The following is an 18,872-nucleotide window of genomic DNA, read 5'->3' as shown; positions in this document are numbered from 1 at the left end:
CCCGCACCTCCACCTCTCAACAACTCTCTGAACAGATTTCTGTTACTGTTCTAGGACCCGTGGTCTAGGGTTAGCGTCTTTGATTCATAATCAAAACGTGTTCGGTCCCGGGTTCGATCCCCGCCACTGCCTAAATTTTGATAAATAATCAGCATTGGCGGCCGAAGACTTCCGGCATAAGAAGTCAGCCTCATTCTGCCAACGGCCTTGTCAAAGAGGGCGGAGGAGCGGATAGAGGTTCAGGGCACTCTCTTGTCCTAGGGGTGGGAAATTGCCCCTAAAGGCGGAAGAATCAGCAATGATCAACGACATGAGGATGCAGAAGGCAATGGAAACCACTGCATTAAAGACACGTAACGTGTATCCACAGGACATGTGGCCTGTAATTGAAGAAGTATCATGATGATCTCTCCATTGGCAAAAGATTCCGGAATAGTCCCCCATTCGGATCTCTGGGAGGGGACTGCCAAGGGGGAGGTTACCATGAGAAAAAGATTGAATAATCAACGAAAGGATAACGTTCTACGAGTCGGGGCGTGGAATGTCAGAAGCTTGAACGTGATAGGAAAACTAGAAAATCTGAAAAGGGAAATGCAAAGGCTCAATCTAGATATAGTAGGGGTCAGTGAAGTGAAGTGGAAGGAAGACAAGGATTTCTGGTCAGATGAGTATCGGGTAATATCAACAGCAGCAGAAAATGGTATAACAGGTGTAGGATTCGTTATGAATAGGAAGGTAGGGCAGAGGGTGTGTTACTGTGAACAGTTCAGTGACCGGGTTGTTCTAATCAGAATCGACAGCAGACCAACACCGACAACGATAGTTCAGGTATACATGCCGACATCCCAAGCTGAAGATGAACAGATAGAGAAAGTGTATGAGGATATTGAAAGGGTAATGCAGTATGTAAAGGGGGACGAAAATCTAATAGTCATGGGCGACTGGAATGCAGTTGTAGGGGAAGGAGTAGAAGAAATGTTACAGGAGAATATGGGCTTGGGACAAGGAATGAAAGATGAGAAAGACTAATTGAGTTCTGTAACAAGTTTCAGCTAGTAATAGTGAATACCCTGTTCAAGAATCACAAGAGGAGGAGGTATTCTTGGAAAAGGCCGGGAGATACGGGAAGATTTCAATTAGATTACATCATGGTCAGACAGAGATTCCGAAATCAGATACTGGATTGTAAGGCGTACCCAGGAGCAGATATAGACTCAGATCACAATATAGTAGTGATGAAGAGTAGGCTGAAGTTCAAGACATTAGTCAGGAAGAATCAATACGCAAAGAAGTGGGATACGGAAGTACTAAGGAATGACGAGATACGTTTGAAGTTCTCTAACGCTATAGATACAGCAATAAGGAATAACGCAGTAGGCAGTACAGTTGAAGAGGAATGGACGTCTCTAAAAAGGGCCATCACAGAAGTTGGGAAGGAAAACATAGGTACAAAGAAGGTAGCTGCGAAGAAACCATGGGTAACAGAAGAAATACTTCAGTTGATTGATGAAAGGAGGAAGTACAAACATGTTCCGGGAAAATCAGGAATACAGAAATACAAGTCGCTGAGGAATGAAATAAATAGGAAGTGCAGGGAAGCTAAGAAGAAATGGCTGCAGGAAAAATGTGAAGACATCGAAAAAGATATGATTGTCGGAAGGACAGACTCAGCATACAGGAAAGTCAAAACACCCTTTGGTGACATTAAAAGCAACGGTGCTAACATTAAGAGTGCAACGGGAATTCCACTGTTAAATGCAGAGGAGAGAGCAGATAGGTGGAAAGAATACATTGAAAGCCTCTATGACGGAGAAAATTTGTCTGAAGCTATATAAGAAGAAACAGGAGTCGATTTAGAAGAGATAGGGGATCCAGCATTAGAATTTATAAGAGCTTTGGAGGACTTACGGTCAAATAAGGCAGAAGGGATAGATAACATTCAATCAGAATTTCTAAAATCATTGGGGGAAGTGGCAACAAAACGACTATTCACGTTGGTGTGTAGAATGTATGAGTCTGGCGACATACCATCTGACTTCCGGAAAAGCATCATCCACACAATTCCGAAGACGGCAAGAGCTGACAAGTGCGAGAATTATCGCACAATCAGCTTAACAGCTCATGCATCGAAGCTGCTTACACGAATAATATACAGAAGAATGGAAAAGAAAATTGAGAATGCGCTAGGTGACGATCAGTTTGGCTTTAGGAAAAGTAAAGGGACGAGAGAGGCAATTCTGACGTTACGGCTAATAATGGAAGCATGGCTAAAGAAAAATCAAGATACTTTAATAGTATTTGTCGACCTGGAAAAAGCGTTCGACAATATGAAATGGTGCAAGCTGTTCGAGATTCTGAAAAAAGTAGGGGTAAGCTATAGGGAGCTGTTCGAGATTCTGAAAAAAGTAGGGGTAAGCTATAGGGAGAGACGGGTCATATACAATATGTACAACAACCAAGAGGGAATAATAAGAGTGGACGATCAAGAACGAAGTGCTCGTATTGAGAAGGGTGTAAGACAAGGCTGTAGCCTTTCGCCCCTACTCTTCAATCTGTGCATCGATGAAGCAATGATGGAAATAAAAGAAAGGTTCACGAGTGGAATTAAAATACAAGGTGAAAGGATATCAATGATACGATTCGCTGATGACATTGCTATCCTGAGTGAAAGTGAAGAAGAATTAAATGATCTACTGAACGGAATGAACAGTCTAATGAGTACACAGTATGGTTTGAGAGTAAATCGGAGAAAGACGAGGGTAATGAGAAGTAGTAGAAATGAGAACAGCGAGAAACTTAACATCAGGATTAATGGTCACGAAGTCGATGAAGTTAAGGAATTCTGCTACCTAGGCAGTAAAATAACCAATGACGGACGGAGCAAGGAGGACATCAAAAGCAGACTCGCTGTGGCAAAAAAGGCATTTCTGGCCAAGAGAAGTCTACTATTATCAAATACCGGCCTTAATTTGAGGAAGAAATTTCTGAGGATGTACGTCTGGAGTACAGCATTGTATGGTAGTGAAACATGGACTATGGGAAAACCGGAACAGAAGAGAATCGAAGCATTTGAGATGTGGTACTATAGACGAATGTTGAAAATTAGGTGGACTGATAAGGTAAGGAATGAGGAGGTTCTACACACAATCGGAGAGGAAAAGAATATGTGGAAAACACTGATAAGAAGAAGCGACAGGATGATAGGAATCTGCTAAGACATGAGGGAATGACTTCCATGGTACTAGAGGGAGCTGTAGAGGGCAAAAACTGTAGAGGAAGACAGAGATTGGAATACGTCAAGCAAATAATTGAGGACGTAGGTTGCAAGTGCTACTCTGAGATGAAGAGGTTAGCACAGGAAAGGAATTCGTGGCGGGCCGCATCAAACCAGTCAGTAGACTGATGACCAAAAAAAAAAAAAAAAAAAAAAAAAAAAAAAAATTAAAAACCCAACGCCAAAATACTAGTCATCCCCTCAGAATAACAAGCTTGTCTCTTTGGAGTACCGTAGGTAGTGAGGAATTGGTACCACCCAGTCGTTTGACCATCCATCGCAGACATAAGTCATGGCAGTGAAGTGATGTGTACACTGCGTGATCAAACATATATAGATACCCATATGTAAAGCGGAATTGGTCTTTAGAAGTCACGGCAGGCTGGCCAGTATAAAAGAAGGTAGAGAATATTGTTTTGCCATTATAGAAGCAGTAACAGCAGAATGGATCGATCAGGAGAGCTCAGTGACTTCCAACGTCGACTAGTTACCGAATCTTGCTCGAGTAACAGCTCCGTCACGGACATTCCATCTCTTCTAAAGCTCCCAAAGTCGAGTGTTGGTCAAGCGATTGTGCGGTAGAAACATGAAGGAACAATCACAGCTAAGCCAAGACCAAGGGAGACCTCGCGTCTGAGGAACAGGGTGTGTCAGCACTGCGGAGGACAGTTATTTAAAAATCGCTTGAAATCAGAGGAAGGAATTAATCGTGGGCTCCAAAATGCTACCTGCAGTCCAGTTAGCACAACGAGTGTGTGTTAATGAGTTAAAAAGAATGGGCTACAATGATCGAGCGGCTCCTCATAAACTTCACATTTCTTTTGTCAGTGTTAGGTGACGCTTGAAGTGGTGTAAAAAATAAAGAACGTCACCATTGGACAGTGGATGACTAGAAACGAGCGACTTCGAGTTATGATTCACGATATGCCCTATGGCAATCACATGGCTGGGTTTGGGTTTGACGAATCCCTGAGAACGATCTCTCATCATGTATAGCGGCAACAGTGAAGTGCGGAGGACTTGGTGATATAGTATGAGGGTATTTTTCACGGTTAGGGTGTCTTACATTTACTACGTTAACAGAAACACTAAACTGTAGAAGGATTTGAAAGCATTTTACAGCACTGCGTACTGCATACAGTAGAGGAAAAGTCTAGGAATGGTGATTATATCATGACAATCCAAACTATCATAAAGTAACATCGGTCAGACAATGATTTCTGGACAATAACATTCCTGAAATTCACTAGCCTCCCCAAAGTCCCGAGCTGAATTCAATGGAACAGCTTTAGGATGTGTGTGAACATCGATTTTGCTCCACACCCAGCGTCCGATGTCATTATCTTCTGTGGTTTCGGCTATTGAGGAAGAATGGCTTGCTGTTCCTCCACAGACATGCAGACAACTCAGTTAAAGCGTCCACAGCGGCGTTTGAGTCGTCATAACGGCGAAGCGTGGAGGCACCGTGTATTAACATCCACTAATAGGTGAGCCGATACTTTTGATCAGGTGGCGTGTGTATCAGTCAGTTGTGTAGAATCAGGTTACTGTGTGGATAGACGTTTCGGATATGACAGAATGGCAGAAAGGGGTTGTCGTGTTTGATGTACCCATATCCACACCATGAAACTGACAGATCTTTTATTATATCAACGCTTACTATTACAATGTCTACAAGGAATGGTGCACCATTTGCAGTCTTGTAACACAACATAACACTCTTTAGAAAAAGTCCCTAACTGGAATGGGCCAGAGACAAGTGTCACGTCTTGTTTGTGACAAGCGGTTTCAAACCTGACTGGCCGGCCGGAGTGGCCGAGTGGTTCTAGGCGCTTCAGTCTGGAATCGCGCGACCGCTACGGTCGCAGGTTCGAATCCTGCCTCGGGTATGGATGTGTGTGATGTCTTTAGGTTAGTTAGGTTTAAGTATTTCTAAGTTATAGGGGACTGATGATCTCAGATGTTAAGTGCCATAGTGCTCAGAGCCATTTGAACCATTTTTCAAACCTGACGGGAATGTCTGCTCTCAGTGAAACCCGTCAGCTAGTTTATGAGTGAACATTGCGAAAGGAACTACATGAAATGGACATTCCGAGTCGAGTACACAGTGACAGCGTGTCTTAAACGGGCCAAACAACACAGAAATTGGAGTTGTGTAGTGTGGTCAGACAAGTCGCGATTTTGTCTTTTTTCAAATTATGCGAAGCATCTACAGCACCAACGGTTCAAAGAGGCGTTTAACCTCCGCTGTGTGGACGCTTTACAGGCCGGAGATGGTTCCGTGATGTTTGGATGGTTTCTCATAGAATTACCTAGATCTGCTCATTCAGATTACCATGAAGATGAATCAGGACGTCCATCTTCAGTTTTCGCCCTGCGTTGAATGACCCATTAGATTTCGGTTGCGTAGCTGCAGCAACTGCCAGCAGAGACTCAAATGGAATTTATTTAGCTGCACTTCCGAAGCTAATGGTACCTGAACCAATAAAATTATTTTAAAACCTTTGGTGACCATGTGTTTCCCTTTCTTCTACACCTTCGTGATGAGGACGCTGCGGATTCTCCCGTCCTCCAAGACGAGAACAACTGTGTTCACAGGGCATCGCAGAGACGTTACTGGTTTGAAGAACATTCAGACACCCTACCGCATCTCAGTCACACCACTAAAGCATCCCATCTTAATCGCGTATGCAGTATGTAGAACTCTTTGGAACAGTGGGTGAAATGTATCATTTCCACAATTTGGTAGCCCTAAGGGATCTAAACATCAGTGGGTGGCTTCAGATGGCTATGGCATAGCTGAACACCCTTTCTCGCCAAACTGAGGTCGTTTTAAACGCTATAGGCGATGTTATACAGTATTTGCGCGATGTTTCCTGTGGAGGGGGAGGCTAACGTTTTTGTCCCACGTTCTAACTATATAGGCCTAGAATCTTATTACAGACTTCCAGGACTAGTAGTAGAGCCAAATCAACAAGTATATCTCTACTCCGCATATCATATTGCAGTGTGACGGGTACCACAGCCTCTAGTCCTCACCCAATTTCCCCCCCCCCCCTCTCTCTCCCCCTTCACCAAATTTACCCATTCCGTGAATAAGTTCTTTGATTTTTTTCTTTGTGGTCATTTCGCGAAACTTGCAACGTACGTCCTCGTACAATCGACGATTAAAGAAAAATCTAATTCATTACTTTACCTGGCTTTGAAGAGTGATCACAACCGTCTCTCTTTGCTAATGGTAATTGTCTGTCCTGTACTTAGTGCGTGGTGTCAGGCAACTTGCAGACGAAAGCTTTGTTATTTGGATGTGGAAAAAATGGTCTAACTGTTTGGCCTCCTCTAGCGTCGAATTTAACACCATTAGACTTTTCTGGGACTATGTGAGAAAGTAACTTTCCATTCCTTAACTCACTCATTTGGAGCTCTGCTTTTAGTAATTCTAACTGCAGTAACCGTGCAAAGATTCTGCCAAAGCGGATAATTTAAACACATCGTCTAATTTTGTTGTACTTGTGTCAGGAAAACGGCATTTTCTTATCCATGTGCTTCTGTTAAAACTGTTAGTCATACAGGGCCCACTGAACGTGTTAGAAGTTTCTAATAGGTATCACTAATCTTTTATATATTGTTCATGATCTTTAGTCAGTCATGATCACCAACGCATCTAGTGGTGATTTGTATATCTTATGGAGATTCGAGTAATATAGTGATATAGTTGAACTTAGTATGTTACGTTATTATATTACAGGATTCGATTAAACAAAAAAAGCAAAGCCTTAAGGTTCTTTTTGAGTCTACTGCATACACGAATTGGGGCGACACTCATTAAAACAAAAGCGTTTCCCGTTGCGGCAGGACGTGCTCATGAAATTTCAATCAGCAAATTTCTCCTCAGAATGTGAAAATATTTTGTTGCCGCCCACCTACACAGATACAAATGATCATTTTTCCCGCGTACTGTTAGAGAGTGGAAAGGTAGAGAAATATCTGACAGATGGTTCGATGAACCCTCCACCAAGCACTTAATTGTGAGCTGCAGTGTAATCACGTATATGTAGAAGTAACATGTATTTGGATATTTATTTACTTAATTATTGATGTGGAGTTACACTTCTGTTGCTACTAAACAAACAATTCATTTTTCAGCACTGATTCGTTGATTCAGAAGACCATTCGCCTCAAGTTTGCGCACTGTACGGTACTGACAGTGGCACATCGTCTCAATACCATAATGGATTCCGACAAGGTGCTCGTAATGGATGCTGGTCGCATGGTGGTATGTATAAGTGTTTTTCTCGATCACGTTTTATGTTAGAGATATACAGGAAGTGGAGAAAAATAGGGAAACACCAAAAACACAATCCATTACCATGCCCGATATTGTGTAGGAGAGCCGTTGGAACTGAAAACAACTACCAGTTGTCACGGACTGGATAAATACGGGCCCTGTACGGTTTTGAAATGAATCTTATAGCATTGTTCCTACAAAATAGTGGCAAGTTTGGTTATCGACGATGGAGGTGGATAGCACTCATGCACCCTTCTCTCCCAAGCAGACCACAAGGGCTCATTAATATTGAGATTTGGTAACTGTGGAGGTCAAGGAAGATGCGACGATTCGTGCTCGTGCTCACAAAACCAATCCTGGACGATGTGAGCTGTGTGAACAGCGGCCCTGCCATCTTGGAACACTGCATTACAATCGGGCAACAAACATTATACCGTGGGATGGACATCAGCGAAAATGGTCACATAATCCTTGGCTGTAGTTGGATCTCGCAGAATAACCTTGGAGCCCATGGAACACCTCGACACAGTTGCCCAAATCATCGTCAGTCTCCTGCCTCGTTTCAGTGTTTGGACGTAAATTCAGCTAGAAGCTGGAAACAGTGTGAAACAAGAGTCATCCGACCAAATGAATTTCTTCCATTGCTCCATAGTCCAGGTTTTATGACACTGGCACCAAGTTTTCGTGCTACGGGCATCTACACTAATGATGACATGTTTTGAAATTCCAACTCTCCCTGCAATTTCGTACTTATGGAAATCCGCTCGTGTTGCAATGACTTTTGGAGATGTCGTCCCATTATTTTTCGTCACAGTACTCTTCAATGACCGTCTGTCACACTCGCTCAGCATACACTTTCGTTTGTGTTGTCACTTACCTGATGATGTTCTTCCGCTTTCCTCGGATGCGGTATAAATCTTCAATACGGTTCCTCTTGAAACACCAAACACTTTGGCTACCTTGGTTACGAGCACCTACAATTTCCCCACGTTCAAATTCACTCAGCTCCGACCTAGTGCACTCACAACCACACAGAACACTGTTCTGACCACCACTGACACTTTCAACGTATTGAGCACATTGCACAGCTACTGTTCGTGGTCAAATAAAACAGTGCAACCTGCAAACTTGCCTAATATCTGTATTATGTTCAAGCATGCAATTCTCGCGGTGTTTCCATATTTTTGTCCAACTCGTATAGGTTTCCTTGCCATTCTTCACTGTGAAGTCTTTCAGTTAATAACTTTCACCAGAATTTACTAGAGACATAAACTGTATCAGAAACGTTCAGCTCTTGGGACGAAGATCTCTACTTCAGTCTATACTGGTACATTAAATATACACACATCAAAAAAAGTTTAGCATCACCTCGGTTCCGAGAGTTCCGGAACCAGTACAGAAAATTTGAACAGAGATCAACATAAACATCATTTCCGCCCTTCTTATTGCTCATGAAAACCATATTGCATCTTGTACCACCACACAGCGAGGCGTTCAGAGGTGGTGGTCCAGATTGCTGTAAAACCGGTACCTCTAATACCCAGTAGCACGTCCTCTTGCATTGATCCCTGGCGGTATTCGTCGAGGCATACTATCCAGAAGATCATCAATGCGCTGTTGATCCAGATTGTCCCACTCCTCAACGTCGATTCGGCGTAGATCCCTCAGAGTGGTTGGTGGGTCACGTATCCATATACAGCCCTTTTCAATATATCCCAGGCATGTTCGATAGATTTTATGTCTGAAGAACATGGTGGCCTTTCTAGTCGAGCGATGTCGTTGTCCTGAAGGGAGTCATTCACAAGATGTGCACGACGGGTGTACGAATTGTTGTCCATGACGACAAATGCGTCGCCATTATGGTGCCGATATACTTGCACTATCGGTCGGAGGATGGCATTCACGTATCGTACAGCCGTCACGACGCCTTCCATGACCACCAGCGGCGTACGTCGGCCCCACATAATGCCACCCCAAAACAGCAGGGATCTCCACCTTGCTGCAGTCGCTGGACAGCGTGTCGAAGGCGTTCAACCTGACCGGGTTGCCTCTAAACACGTCTCCGACGTTTGTCTGGTTGAAGGCATATGTGATACTCATAGGTGAAGAGAACGTGATGCCAATCCTGAGCGGTCCATTCGGCATGTTGTTGGGCCCATCTGTACCGCGCTGCGTGGTGTCGTGGTTGCAAAGATGGACCTCGGGAGTGAAGTTGCGCATCGTTCAGCCTATTGCTCGCAGTTTGAGTCGTAACACCCCGTCCTGTGGCTTCAGGAAAAGCATTATTCAACATGATGGCGTTCCTGTTAGGGTTTCTCCGAGACATGATCCGTCGGTAGCGGTCAACCACTGCAGTAGTAACCCTTGGGCAGCCTGAGCGAGGCATGTCATCGACAGTTTCTGTCTCCCTGTATCTCCTCCATATTCGAAGAACATCGCTTCGGTTCACTCCGAGGTGCCCGCACACTTCTCTTGTTGAGGGCCCATCCTGGCACAAAGTAACAATGCGGACGCAATCGAACCGCGGTATTGACCGTCTAGGCATGGTTGAACAACAGACAACACGTGCCGTGTACCTCCTTCCTGGTGGAATGACTGGAACTTATCGGCTGTCGGATCACCCCCCCCCCCCTCCTTCTAATAGGCGCTGCCCACGCATGGTTGTTTAAATCTTTGGGCGGGTTTAATGACATCTCTGAACAGTCAAAGGGACTGTATCTGTGATACAACATCCACAGTCAACGTCTATCTTCAGGAGCTCTGGGAATCGGGGTAATGCAAAATTGTTTTTGATGTGTGCAGTATACATGCTTGTGCGGCTCACGTCCTGGTTCAAGCTTATTTTGTCGACACCATTTGGCCTATATGGATGAAAGGAGTGTAACTGTTTCGTGAAGGTGACTGATGAGTGCGTTTATAGTGTAGTGTCTTGTTTGTTTTGTTATTGTTTTCGATTATGATAGAAGTTGAAGGATGAAACACAGTGTTGCCTCATAGCTTGCTCCTTTCTAAGGATAGTTTTACTCATTACCGCGAACGTTGGTACACATTCTACGCTACCAACCTTCTATCTATTGCCGGTCATGTACTGTTGATGAACTTTTAAATTTCCTCTCCACACCAGGATTCAAACTACATACCTCTAGCTCAGAATTTCGGAACTGTGTCCCACAGAACACTGGTGTTACGCGGGAAGTGAATAAGTGCACCGCGAAAACTATTAATAACATGGCGCTTTTTTCGACATTTTGACGATACTAATTGCTTTTTAAACTTTCGTTATGATTTCTATGTTAGTAGTTATAATTTAAAATTGCAGTAATCACTGAATAAAACAAGATTTCCTCGTTTTTAAAAATGTCACCTTCAAAACAAACAAGGTCTTCCATCAGAATACCAGGATTCTCAAAGTGTTACGTCAGAGGCAAAGTTTGGTAACCTCTGCTCTAGGTGTAGATCGGTGGAGTGTGATTGAGCTCGACTATTGAGGCGGATAATTGTGATGTGTTCTAATCCGTGTGGTGGTCGAATTTATCTACAATGGAATCGTCAAGGGAAAACACCGTACCGCTGGCACAAAAGGGGGAGGCGGTGAATGTTCATACTCACTAGTAGTGAACCCCACTCTGCTGTTCGAAATATTAAGTTAAAAGCAGTAAGTTTAATTTTTTTACAATGCTAAGTTAGTGTGAAATTCAGAAATTTACAATGGGGGTATCTTGTTCTTCTACAAAGCTAATAAGCAAACACTCAGGTGTGTCATAACGAATGTTCCCTGTACACATTTATGAAGCTCAGAACTAACTGAGATCTTCAATAATATTTGCTTTCTGCGCCGAAGGATTCGCTTATGTGGTCTTTCTGACAGATTAAAACTCTTTTCCGGACAGAGACTCGAACTGGGGACCTTTGCCTTTCAGAGGCAAAGAGAGAGAGCTACCAACTAAGCCCTTCTCACAGCTGTAGTTGCAGCAGTACCTCATCTCCTATAATCCAAACTTCACGGAAGATCTCCTGCGAAAGTTGTAAGACTAACACTCCTGGAAGAAAGGATATTGTGGAGACATGGCTTAGCCATAGAAAAATCCCGAGATGGAGTCTCTATCTGGCCCACAGTTTTAGTCTACCAGGAAGTTCCATATCAGCACACACTGCGCTGCAGAGTGAAAATTTCGTAATGGAAGCATACCCCGGGGTGTAGCTAAGTCATGTCTCTGGAATACCCTTCCTTTCAGGAGTCCTAGTCTTGCAGGAGAGCTTCTGTGAAGTTTAGAAAGTAGGGGACGAGATACTGCCGGAAGTGAAGCTATGAGGACGAGTCGTTAGTCGTGTTTGGGGAGTACAGTCGGTTGAGCACTTTCCCGCAAAAAGCGAAGGTCCCGAGTTCGAGTTTCGGTCCAGCACACAGTTTTAATCTTCTAGGAAGTTTCGTATCTGAGACATTACTTAATCAGGAGCAACTGGTATCTAAATTTACCCTCAAGAATTTTCCCTCATATTGGTGATATGAAGAATTTGTTGCGGTGTGGATTCTCTGAAACTGAAACAGTCTCGTTTAGGGATTGATTCTTCCTAGTAACTACCGTCCAACGATAGATAACAGCGGTTTGTAATAGATATTAGACGATACCAACTTACTTGTCGTAAATTCTAACTCTGCATCACCTCACAGCACCATTAAAACGTAACTCTTAATTACCACGGAACACAAGACAAAATGCACATCGGTGTGGTGAGAATGTTACTCACAGCAGCCGCTGACAGTTTTTAGTCATCTCGTATACAAAGTTGTCAATGGCATTTTCTCTGGTGTTTTGACAGATATTTGCAATTTCTTTATCTGCAATGTGTAGTTGGAGTCCGCCCAAACAAATACTGCTCATCAAGTCTTACACGTGACGTCCAGCACCGACAGAAAGAGTCGGTTTGTTTGCCGTTCAGAGCAAAATTATTATTTTTTAAAGCGAAATTTTACGTTCCAGCTCGATTGAGCGGTCCCAGATTAGTTTACTGCGAGACTTGTTTTATCGGTATGTACTAACAAGGACAGTAAAACACGAAGATAAACCAGAACTCCGGCTGCAATTACTAGCGGTGCTGTCGCTGCTAGAGCGTTGGCTATTCTTCGTGTTTTACTGTCCCTGTTAACACATGTCGATAAAATGAATGTCGCACTAGTCTAATATGGGACTGCACAATCAAACGGGCACGTAAAATTCCACCTTAAAAATCATTCTCCTCGTAACGGGAAGTAAACAGATTCTTTCTGTCGACATGGGCGTCGCATTAAAGACTTTACGAGCAGTATTCACGTGGGCTGATTCCAGCCACACACTGCAAAGAAGAAATTGCAAATATCCGCCGAAACACTAGAGAAAATGTAACCGTCGACCCACAGCCGGTGACACCCCGCATACACCTACCAGAATGTTCCTAAACACACCGGCAGCTGGCTTTATGGTGATGCACATATGGTTCTTCATTAATTTATTTTTAGTTAATTCGTGTTCACTGTTCTATTGAAAAATTCATTAACAGAAATGGACAGTTATTGTTGCTAAATCAACAGAGTATGAACTGTCGGTGGCTCAACACATGTCTCCAGGTACTACGACTCGAATTCTGTCGGCGAAAATCGTGAAACTACTCCCGTGTTTTCGCATCTGTCAGAGTATTTACCTTGTCTGCACAGCTAATTGCTTTTAAATGTTACCTTTCACGCAGCTGAAGGTAATGAAAGTCTGTTAATTTAGTGGAAGCTCTGATTAGGGAAGTATCATATGACTTTATTGCACACAGGAATTTGACCATCCTCACCTGCTGTTACAAAATAAGGAGGGATACTTCTACAAGATGGTGCAGCAAACCGGCCCGTCCATGGCAGAACAGCTGCGAAGAGTCGCAGAAGAGGTAAACCGCAATAGCACAGAATTAGAGTGAAATTTTTATGCTCCTGAATTCGCATCTCCTTGAGAAATTTATTATTAACTTCAACGGAAGGAATTTCTTGGACCGTACGGTACACATCTTCTTCTTCTTCTTCTTCTTCTTCTTCTTCTTCCCCCCCCCCCCCCCCCTCTCTCTCTCTCTCTCTCTATTTCTCTCTCTCTCTCTCTCTCTCTCTCTCTCTCTCTCTCTTGTAACCTCCCCACAGAGAAAATATAATAACCTCCCAACAGTAAAAATATAATTATTTATAATTAATATTCTAGCGTAACCTACCAATAATACAATGTGACGAATCTCACCTCAATAAGGTCGCCGGATAACGCATATATATCTGCTCTTATAATAATTTTTTCTGGCACAGCCCAGTGCAATGCTGGCCAATAGATTAGTCATGTATAAAAAGAAACAACTGTCTTTACAATAATCAGGATGACCATGGATTGAAGAAATTAGTAAAATCCTTAAATTGAGTTGAATGATTGTCAAAATTTAATTTTTATAGGAAACATTATTACTAAGAGATTTCTTTTTAAAAACATTTACATGAGACTTGATATAACAATAGTACATATGCGCGAGGCTGCTTTTACCTTATACTACAACGCTCAGGCTCCGCCATCACTCCACACGACCGGCCCAGCCAACTTCATTCCCACGACTGCTAGCAACTACTTACTCCTACTGCTACCGACACTGCTCTTACTGCATATAACACTGCTCTCTGGTCTGAGATACTCTTATAGCTTTCATATCGCATGCAGCACGTGAGCAATCCATCGAAATTACATCTGCTCGAGTGCGCTAGCAACAAATTCCTTAATCATGGACCTCTTACTCTCTCTCTCTCTCTCTCTCTCTCTCTCTCTCTCTCTATCCCCCCCCCCCCCTCCCCCCTCATACAAATCCAGTTATATGAGAACTCGGCTTGTTGTAAAACTCGGACTTATAGTTGCGGCGTGCACCGTACAACAAGTCAAGGTTTCTGAAAACCTTGTTCAGAACGGGAGGATTGCAGCTATTTTTAATGCTTTTCTGGGACAATGTGCCACAGCAAAAATACGAAAGCCTAATGCGTGTATGTGTATCTGTTGCAGTGTGTCATCGAACAACGCCATTGACTTGCTCCACATGTAATGTAGTGTACCTATCCGATCTTGCATTGGACATGTATTTCATGACTTCGTTTTCTTTTCCAGTGCTATCACGGTACGATTCGCTTGTAAGGAAGCTGCAGAAGAACAGGCTGTCTAAAATGCTCCTGCCATGGACATTTATTGATTTATTTAGCATGCTGAAAAGTGCTGAAAACAAATGGAATCGGCCAAAATTGTACAAATGTACTATATTTAATTTATTTTTGCAAATATATTGTTTATAATTTCCCGAGGTCTGTTTAAACTAAAAGTGTAATTTTTATATAATTATGATAGTGGTCCTGGGCCACAGAAAATGGAGAGACGAACTGCTGTGTGAAGAAACTTAATGTCTAGATTTTCAGCTTTTAGTTGGGAACTTACAAGTATGTGATTGACGTACAAGGCACTACCAATTCACCTATGTCTCTCGTCCTTTTAGCATAGCTTGTAGTATGATACCTGACCGTGTTCCTGTCGTAGTGTTGCGTACAGCATTACAGAATAGAAATTCTATTGCGTGATTATCAAATATAACTCACGACTACATTGCCGACTGGATACTAGAGGATAATAAAACATAACGACATATTTTAGGACTGGAATACAATGTTGAGGTTCCGACAGAGCTTTTCCATACTCAAAGCGCGTTTGCAGGTATAAAGTAAACGATAATCGATTTCCTGCATATTGATACAACCGGTTTAACTATTGCAGTCACTGAAACCTGTTTTAACACTAGAGGAATGGAAGACAGCTAGTTGAGGTTTACGTTGTTCCTATCGGCTGTTCATATTATATTTCCATGTTCCAAGAAAGCGATGAGAGCTGGATCACCCAGTTTTTAACCAACAGAGTTTATATCTAGCATAAGCATCTCTTTGACACATATTTTGTCATAATGCACATTCTACTGTTAGTGTACGATATTTCTGTAACAATACGAGGAAGCAATAATTTATTCGGATCTAGCTATTCTTATCAGCTACTCTTGTCACATTTTCTTCTTAGTAAAAATACCACTGGTCATTTAAGATGACAAATATCGTTCTAACCTAAAAAATTGTATTCCTTTTCGTCTGATACGCTTTCTTTCATTTTATCCTCCAAAAACGACCTCTGAAAGGGGAACTTTTTACGTGGAATCTGAATGAGAATAAAACTCGGTATTCACCAATATTTATTTCTTATACCTGCATCCATTTAAGTTTCTCGCTTCTCTGAGACAAGCAGAACATTTAATTTGTGTTTTGAAATAATGACCAATTGATGGAAATCATTTAAAATTCTGCGTGTCATTCGTAGGAAATAAAACGACTCCTGGCACTCTGGCCAACTTGAATCGTGGAATAGAATCTCAGTGTTGATTTCCTATTTCATTGTTATATCAAAATAAAAGTGAAATTTCTGAAAACTGATTTGGCAAACACCAGAATTTAAGCAAACGAATAAATCTTTTCAAGATTTGATTAGTTTTAAACGAACGAGGCAGAAAACACAACATGTAGACAGAATCAAAATTATACCGCCATACATCTAAAATGGATTACATCAAATTCCTGTCAAAATCGCTTCCAATTTTTTTCATGTCTGTATTGTGTACTTTTTATACATTCGTAAAAATCAACTGTTTTGTATTTAAATAATTTATAATGTTTTAATTGAAGTATCTGTATTACCATCATGTTAATTTTTATGCAAAATAAATCATTAAATAAAAACAAAAATAAAGAGAAATTTTACTATGTTTCATGATATATATTTTACCGATCTCCATTTATTTTTCAGCGAAACAATACCATTCTTATTAACAGTCATAGCTACGCACATCGGAAGAACATCCAGTAATGGATATCGTTCATGACTTATACGTCATATACTCCATTGAGTATCAGCTGCGTAATTTCACAGCAACATCCAATAATAAGTTAGATAAAGAAGATACTTTTCAGTAATATGTTGAGTACGTTTTTAACGTGCTGAGGTAATATGTTACGAATGTAAGTTCTCTTTATTAGGAATAGCGACTTTCCTAAAATTATCAAAAATGATCAGATCAATACGAGACAATCATAAATATTTTAGACTAACATTAGCAAATGAGTACTTTTATAAATGCGGCCTTGCTGAGTACAGTTAATATAGAAATATAGTCGTTCTGACATATTCCGATATCTAATTAACAAGATATTCGATCTGTTTCGGACGGAATACCTGTTAGGTTTTAATAGCATAATAGTAATTACTAGTGGAAGAACTGATGTGCCAGTTTCAAGTGACCAAAGTTGCACATGACCAATTAGGAAAACGTAGACATCTCTCATCCACACAACCCAGCCTTGTTTCCTAGGCAAGAAGCGCCAGGAATTGGAAACGATGTGAATACGATTCACAAAACCTTACTCAAGTAAAGGATATTTAAGAGAGTACAACTAGTCATGACTGTGAATGATAACCCAACAATACGTGATCATTCTACCTGTATAGCGTTCATGTATCTTCCGGAACCCATGGACCTCGCCGTTGGTGGGGAGGCTTGCGTGCCTCAGCGATACAGATGGCCGTACCGTAGGTGCAACCACAACGGAGGGGTATCTGTTGAGAGGCCAGACAAACATGTGGTTCCTGAAGAGGGGCAGCAGCCTTTTCAGTAGTTGCAGGGGCAACAGTCTGGATGATTGACTGATCTGGCCTTGTAACAATAACCAAAACGGCCTTGCTGTGCTGGTACTGCGAACGGCTGAAAGCAAGGGGAAACTACAGCCGTAATTTTTCCCGAGGACAAGCAGCTTTACTGTGTGATTAAATGATGATGGCGTCCTCTTGGGTAAAATATTCCGGAGGTAAAATAGTCCCCCATTCGGATCTCCGGGCGGGGACTACTCAAGAGGACGTCGTTATCAGGAGAAAGAAAACTGGCATTCTACGGATCGGAGCGTGGAATGTCAGATCCCTTAATCGGGCAGGTAGGTTAGAAAATTTAAAAAGGGAAACGGATAGGTTAAAGTTAGATATAGTGGGAATTAGTGAAGTTCGGTGGCAGGAGGAACAAGACTTTTGGTCAGGTGATTACAGGGTTATAAATACAAAATCAAATAGGGGTAATGCAGGAGTAGGTTTAATAATGAATAAAAAAATAGGAGTGCGGGTTAGCTACTACAAACAGCATAGTGAACGCATTATTCTGGCCAAGATAGACACAAAGCCCATGCCTACTACAGTAGTACAGGTTTATATGCCAACTAGCTCTGCAGATGATGAAGAAATTGATGAAATGTATGACGAGATAAAAGAAATTATTGAGGTAGTGAAGGGAGACGAAAATTTAATAGTCATGGGTGACTGGAATTCGTCAGTAGGAAAAGGGAGAGAAGGAAACATAGTAAGTGAATATGGATTGGGGGGAAGAAATGAAAGAGGAAGCCGCCTTGTAGAATTTTGCACAGAGCATAACTTAATCATAGCTAACACTTGATTCAAGAATCATAAAAGAAGGTTGTATACCTGGAAGAATCCTGGAGATACTAAAAGGTATCAGATAGATTACATAATGGTAAGACAGAGATTTAGGAACCAGGTTTTAAATTGTAAGACATTTCCAGGGGCAGATGTGCATTCTGACCACAATCTATTGGTTATGAACTGCAGATTGAAACTGAAGAAACTGCAAAAAGGTGGGAATTTAAGGAGATGGGACCTGGATAAACTGAAAGAACCAGAGGTTGTAGAGAGTTTCAGGGAGAGCATAAGGGAACAATTGACAGGAATGGGGGAAAGAAATACAGTACAAGAAGAATGGGTAGCTCTGAGGGATGAAGTAGTGAAGGCAGCAGAGGATCAAGTAGGTAAAAAGACGAGGGCTAATAGAAATCCTTGGGTAACAGAAGAAATATTGAATTTAATTGACACGAAGTGCAAAATGGCTAAGCAGGGATGGCTAGAGGACAAATGTAAGGATGTAGAGGCTTGTCTCACTAGGGGTAAGATAGATACTGCCTACAGGAAAATTAAAGAGACCTTTGGAGAGAAGAGAACCACTTGTATGAATATCAAGAGCTCAGATGGCAACCCAGTTCTAAGCAAAGAAGGGAAGGCAGAAAGGTGGAAAGAGTATATAGAGGGTTTATACAAGGGCGATGCACTTGAGGACAATATTATGGAAATGGAAGAGGATGTAGATGAAGATGAAATGGGAGATAAGATACTGCGTGAAGAGTTTGACAGAGCA

General features: G+C 42.0%; 1 protein-coding gene across 1 annotated transcript in view; it reads left to right on the top strand.

The window, feature by feature from the left end:
* LOC126236242 (ATP-binding cassette sub-family C member 4-like) overlaps window positions 1-16,266 on the top strand; it is a 180,777-nt gene extending 164,511 nt beyond the window's left edge. The window contains exons 23-25 of the mRNA XM_049945385.1: window positions 7,421-7,550; window positions 13,362-13,472; window positions 14,708-16,266. Coding sequence (XP_049801342.1) covers window positions 7,421-7,550; window positions 13,362-13,472; window positions 14,708-14,734 — 268 coding nt within the window. The 3' untranslated portion in view covers window positions 14,735-16,266. The remainder of the gene's footprint in view (window positions 1-7,420; window positions 7,551-13,361; window positions 13,473-14,707) is intronic.
* Window positions 16,267-18,872: the final 2,606 nt, after the last annotated feature.

This window comes from Schistocerca nitens, chromosome 2 (assembly GCF_023898315.1).
Source record: "Schistocerca nitens isolate TAMUIC-IGC-003100 chromosome 2, iqSchNite1.1, whole genome shotgun sequence".
In the NCBI taxonomy this organism is placed as follows: domain Eukaryota; kingdom Metazoa; phylum Arthropoda; class Insecta; order Orthoptera; family Acrididae; genus Schistocerca; species Schistocerca nitens.
This window is presented reverse-complemented; position numbering and strand designations above follow the sequence as displayed.